The 6,255-nt window shown below is 43.6% G+C and overlaps 1 protein-coding gene across 1 annotated transcript in view; it reads left to right on the top strand.

Moving 5' to 3' along the window:
• Positions 1 to 1,699: 1,699 nt before the first annotated feature.
• Positions 1,700 to 6,255, top strand: part of LOC122544090 (NACHT, LRR and PYD domains-containing protein 9-like) — a 14,202-nt gene continuing 9,646 nt past the window's right edge. The window contains exon 1 of the mRNA XM_043683113.1: positions 1,700 to 1,794. Within this exon, the coding sequence (XP_043539048.1) occupies positions 1,707 to 1,794 (88 nt within the window). The 5' untranslated portion in view covers positions 1,700 to 1,706. The remainder of the gene's footprint in view (positions 1,795 to 6,255) is intronic.

Here is a 6,255-nt window from a genome sequence, read left to right as displayed (position 1 = left end):
TAAAACCCTGAACATAACAGTTTATAACCTTCAAAATCCATAGCAGAACAACTTCCAATCTATTCCCTAACACCATCATTTTACTACTGGGCAAAATAAAGATACATTGTCTTTCCCTGTCCATGAGCTAAGTTTGAATTAACAGCTTCTTCTCCTTTTCTCTCCATTGAGATGAGAATTCTTTTCCCCTGAATACATGCAAAGTTGGAAACATGGATTTTTCAGTCATTAATAATTGTGACCAAACACTTAGGGTCTCCAATTCTCAAAAATCACCCTCTTCCTCCTGTGTATTTATTACCCTGTCTGCTCTGAACAGCTGATGTGTTCCAACAGAGATGAGACTTGCTTCTGATTTCAAATAGGTGTCTTTGAAACTTACGCTGATAGGATTCAAACCTAATAAATAACTGTTCATCGGGTCATACAGAACGGAAGCAGACCCTTCAGTCAAACCACTGCATGCCAATCATGTTCCCAAACTAAACTCATCCCACCCTGTCTGGGCTTGGCCCATATCCTTCCAGACATTTCTTATTCATGTTCTTATCCAAATGTCTTTCAAACATTGTAACTGAACCTGCGTCCATTAAATCCTCTGGAAGTTCATTTCACACACGACCACTCAGTTATAATTCTGTGTCAAGATGTTGTGTGACTCTGTGAGCTACAGCTAATGGTCGTTCTCTAGAATACACACTGAGACAAACATCCACTGCACAGGGAGGAATGTCAACTCGGTGAAAGACGCTCTCTGGCCTTTCTGAAATTTGTTGGTCTTTCAGAGATAGGAGCTGGAAATGTGTTGCTGGAAAAGCGCAGCAGGTCAGGCAGCATCCAGGAGATTTCAGAGATAGGAGTTGACCATATCCGAGTGTTGTAGACTGGCACAGTCCAAGGTGCAGGCAACATGCTGAGGGGATGTACTAAAGCTTGTGGCAGCTACCACCAAGGCACAGTGGAGAAAGACCACTGTCTGAGGTCATTCAGCTGAAGGGAAATGGGGGTCAGTTTAGTTAGCAGACCCTCCGGGTGCCTCAATATATGTAAATATGTTCTTACATAAATAAGAGATGTCTTTGATTTGTTTACTGGATAGAGTCAAACTCCAATATTTGTTTTACTTTCCTCACATGCCAAAAAATGCTTTAGTAACTATGTATGTGTATATGGAATAACGTTTATTTTTGAAATAACAAGATTTGAAACAGTGATTATCGCAGAGATGGTGACGAAATTACAGCTGTGACTAATTTTTGTTTGTTTGCCGAACAGAAACATGTCCTTAGTGGAGAATATAAACCAGCAGAACTGACCGTTCCTGCTTCTAAACAAACCAATTGCTTTAACACAAAAAGCATATGTATACAAAAAAAAACAGAAGGCAAAGTAAAATTACAGATTGATCAAGAGGAGTTTGTTTCGAGAGTCTTGGTCTCACACACAGTTCGCTCCAGTCCTCATGTTCAAATGTGGAACATATTCAATGTTGGAAGCTAATAAAAAGGGATAGAATTACCTAAAAGGAAACTTAATCTCATAAACTAACATATTAGTTTCAGTTGTTTCGTGCATATTTTTCTCTTGCACGCTGCTTCATTTAAACTGCAAAGTAGTTTTTGTCTCTTGTTATCTGTGACCTTTGACACTCAGTTAATAAGTACACAAACAATGATCAGTCGCTGAAAGTTAAGGATTCAGGATTAATGCTACCAACAGACACAGAACAATTTGCTTCAGGCTCAATGTCAAGTTTTACTATAAAATGGTGGGACATTTTCACTGGTGTTTTGGGTAAGAGACCAACATTTGATGAAAAGGTTTTGATTGAGAAGAATGTGCATGTTAAAACCGAGCTCTTAGTCAGAAAGTTACAGGAGGGAGCACTTGGGCTGATCTGGCTGAAGATAATCTTTATCATCACGTTAATTAGTTTTATTTTTAGACACGTAGTGACTTGACTTTACTCAGGTTGTATTTAGCAAACAGCTGAACATCATTGTTCCTGATAATGAGGAATATTAAGCATGGGAAAGATTGGAAAACATGTAACAAGAGTCGCCTTTCAGCGATAACATTTATCAGACAAAACAAAAGTCCAACCGTAAGGTCAGGTTTTGGAGTGAAACCTTTGCACTGGGGTTTGGAATGAATTGATTAAGTATCATCCGTTTTGTGTTTCGAGGTTCTGTACAATCAGCACATTCTGCTGCAGTGGCTGCTATTAATTCCCAAGTGGTGTTTATAACATGCAAGAGAAAAAGGTGGTGCAGTGTTAACGTTCCTATCCTAAAGCTAAGAGGCCTGGCTTCAAGTCTCACCGTTCCCCAGGTGGTGTGTAATTGAATCCCTACTGTGTGATCCCTACAGGCCATTTAGCCCATACCAAATCTTCAAAATGCATCCCTCCCAGACCAGCACCTTGCTATATCCCCGTAACGCTGAATTTCCCACAGCTAATCCACCTAACTTGCACACCTCTGGACAGGAGAAAGTGAGGTCTGCAGATGCTGGAGATCAGAGCTGGAAATGTGTTGCTGGAAAAGCGCAGCAGGTCAGGCAGCATCCAGGGAATAGGAGAGTCGACGTTTCGGGCATAAGCCCTTCTTCACCTCTGGACATTATAGGGTAATTACAGATGATCAATCCTCCGGACCAGCGCACCTTTGAACTCTGGGAGGAAACTGGAGCATCCAGAGGAAACCCAGACTCCACACAGACAACCATCCGAGTGTGGGATCAGTACCAGATCCCTGGCGCTGTGAGGCTGCAGTGCTAACCACTGAGTAAATATGCTATGCATCCCTAAACCAGTTGGTGAGAAAAATAAGTCAAATGAAAGAATGATAATTTGCAAACATCCAGTAAATAGCCAAGCTCTGAAACTGCGACAGAAAATAGGGTTTATTAATATTTTTGTATTAATACTATGCGAACAGAAAGTCATTTATATCCAACTCCATTTCTCAGAGTGGAGATGACCTTCAGTTTGCAGTAAATAATATTGGTTACTGATAATCATGTTCACAGAAATCCTAATCGTTGATCAATTTGTTACATATTAACTAAAGAGTATGGGTTATGAGAGCCATGTTATGCCCATGTTCCATAATTACAATCAGTCAGTCTGACAGGTTTGTGTCGGGGAAGTAACATTCCAGATCTCCAGCCTAATTTTCCAGCAGCAAAGTTCCACATTCCTGGATGATAAAAATTTGAATTCAACAAACCCTCATTATTCTTTTTAAAAAATACATCAGCATAGTAATGAGCATTGACGATTTTTGTAAACTTATCTGAATAATGTCCTTCAGTCTGAGTAAGTTAAGGGCCTATGGTTTTCGAGGCAAGGTACCAGCCTGGATAGACGATTGGCAGGCTGGCAGAAAGCAGAGAATGGGCATAAAAAGGTCTTTCTCAGGATGGCAGCCGGTGACATGTGGTGTTCCACAGGGGTCAGTGTTGGGACCACAACGACTCACTTTCTCCATGAACAGGCTAGATGGATGAACTGTGGGCATTCTGGCTGAGTATGTAGATGATACAGAGATAGGCGGAGGGACTGGTTAGGAGCGTGGGCAAAGAAGTGACAGATGGAATATAACGTGGGAATGTCATGCACTTTGGTAGGAAGAATTGAGACACCAACTATTTTCGAAATGGGGAGAAAATTCTGAAATCTGAAGTGCCAAAGGATTTGAGAGTTCTAGACCATGTTTTCCTTATGTAAACGAACAGGTTGAGTTGGTAGTTGGGAATGCAAATACAATGTTGTCATTTACCCAGAGAGAACGAGAATATTAAAACAAGGGTGTACTTCTGAGGGTTTATGAGGCTCTGGTCAGACCACAGTTACAATACTGTGAGGACTTTTGGCCTCTATAACTCAGGAAGAATGTATTGGCTGTGGAGCGGTCCACGAGAATGGGGCGCAGTTTAGAAGGACGAGGGGGTTTCTAATTGAAACTTCCAGAATACTAAATGGCCTGGAGAAAGTGGATGTTTGAAAGATGATTCCATTGGCAGGGCAGAGGAGACCTGAGGGCGCAGCCTTCGAGTAAAGGGAAGACCCTTCAGAACTGAGAGAGTGAGAAACAACTTCAGCCAGAGAGTGGTGAATCTGTGGAATTCATTGTCACAGAAAACTGTGGAGGCCAGCCACTGAGTATATTTTAAACAGAGCTAGGTAAGTTTTTAATTGTCAAGAAGATCAAAGGTTACAGAGAGAAAACAGGAAAGTGAAGTTGAAAAATCTATCAGCCATTATTGAATGGCTAAGCAGTATTGATGGGCTGATGGCCAAACTTCTGCTCCTATGTAATATGGTCTTTGTGAAGGACATCTGCAAGTCTTATATGGTCTGGCCTATGTTTGTCTCCAGACACAAAGCAATGTGGCTGAATCTAACGTGCCAACTGACCACAACGATTAATTGTAATTCATTGTACAAACGCGTTGAATTAACTGGTATCAAATGAAACTCCGAGATTGATCCTGAAAATCCATCATAAACAAAGATCAGGACCTTTGCCAATGTTGGGAGAACTGTCCCACAGACAAAAGACAGAATAGCCTGCCATATCCATGAACACTGAACCCTATGTGACAGGCCTGTTAGCAGACACCATCATTCTTGATAAAGTTCCAACCCAGTGCCGGGACTGAGCCTCCAGTAATGAAGCCACCTCACTGTGGAATCGGGATTGAGCTGCCCAGGGATATCTCTTTGTGGTCACGGAGTCCTGTAAAATGTCATGGGCAAGGAAACCTTGTACTTCATCTCTGGGGACATCCGGGAGTTTTCTGTTCAGATATAATTTTCCTTTTACAATATTTTACTCCAAGTCCTGGTTGCAGCAGTGGGGTCACCCCAGGCTATGGCACTGAGGAAGGCCAGGCTACAGCAGTGGGGTAAGTGCCAGGCTGCAGCAGTGGTGTCAGGTCCAGGCATCTGCAGTGGCATCAGGTGCATTCTGCAGCAGTGGTGTCAGAGCCAGGCTGCAGCAGTGGGGTCAGGCCCAGGCTGCAGCAGTGGAGTCAGACCCAGGTTGTAGCAGTGGAGTCAGGCCTAGGCTGTAGCAGTGGAGTCAGGCCCAGGCTGCAGCAGTGGTGTCAGGCCTAGACTGTAGCAGTGGAGTCAGTCCTAGGCAGCAGCAGTGGATTGAGGCCCAGGCTACACCAGCGGTGATGGTGACTGCTTGCGCAGCGGAATACAGCCCAATAAAAGAAAAGACACCCAGAAACACAAAAACAAAAATCAAAAATGTAAGACAACTGATTTCTTCCCCACAGTACACTGGCTGTGGCTAGCTAGCTTGGAGTCAGTCCACAGATGACGAGATTGTGACTGATTATAAATAAGATTTTAATTTTTTTAATATAAATCCCCACACTATTGCCAAACAGCGGTAGAGTTTATTTATTCCCAGCACCCATGTTGTGTGTATGCAGTGAATAACAATGAGCGCATCAATCTTTATTCGTGATCCACCACCAGGAAGTAAGTGGCCAGCGACAAGCAGTGCCCTTCTCATCAAAGGGCAATGCTAGGTGACCAAAGAAGGGAAGGGGATGGCAGGGACTGAATCAAAATAGAGTTGGAAGTGGAAATACTACATTCCTCTCCCTTTGTTGTTCACCACTCCCTGAGCAGAGCAAGGGTGTTCGTAGACATCCTCTGCTCTATCTCCAGGGGCACCCACCAGTCAACACCACACACCAAGCAACCTCCCCTGTCAATGCAGGAAGTGCAAAACCTGCATCCACACATTCCCCTCACCTCCGCCCAAGGCCCCAGAGGATCCTTTCACATCTGACAAAAATTCACCTGTACCTCCATCGATGTCATCTACTTTATGCGTTGAATCCAACTTGGTCGCCTCTATATCGGGGAGACAGGTTTCCTTACTTGTGGATCATTTCAGAGAACATTTCTGGGATGCCAGCACCACCCAACCCCACTGCCCTGTGGCTGAACACTTCACCAACCCCTCCCACTCCATCAAGGACATGCAGATCCTGGGTCTTCTCCACCACCAAACCATTACCACCCAATAAGGTAAAAACAATGACTGCAGATGCTGGAAACCAGATTCTGGATCAGTGGTGCTGGAAGAGCACAGTATTTCAGGTAGCATCCGAGGACAGGCAAAATCGATGTTTCGGGTAAAAGCCCTTCATCAGGAATAAAGGCAGAGAGCCTGAAGCATGGAGAGATAAGCTAGAGGAGGGTGGGGGTGGGGAGAGAGTAGCATA

The sequence above is a fragment of the Chiloscyllium plagiosum genome, chromosome 46, assembly GCF_004010195.1.
Source record: "Chiloscyllium plagiosum isolate BGI_BamShark_2017 chromosome 46, ASM401019v2, whole genome shotgun sequence".
NCBI lineage: Eukaryota > Metazoa > Chordata > Chondrichthyes > Orectolobiformes > Hemiscylliidae > Chiloscyllium > Chiloscyllium plagiosum.
The sequence above is the reverse complement of the archived record's forward strand: the minus strand, read 5'-3'. Positions and strand labels throughout refer to the sequence as shown.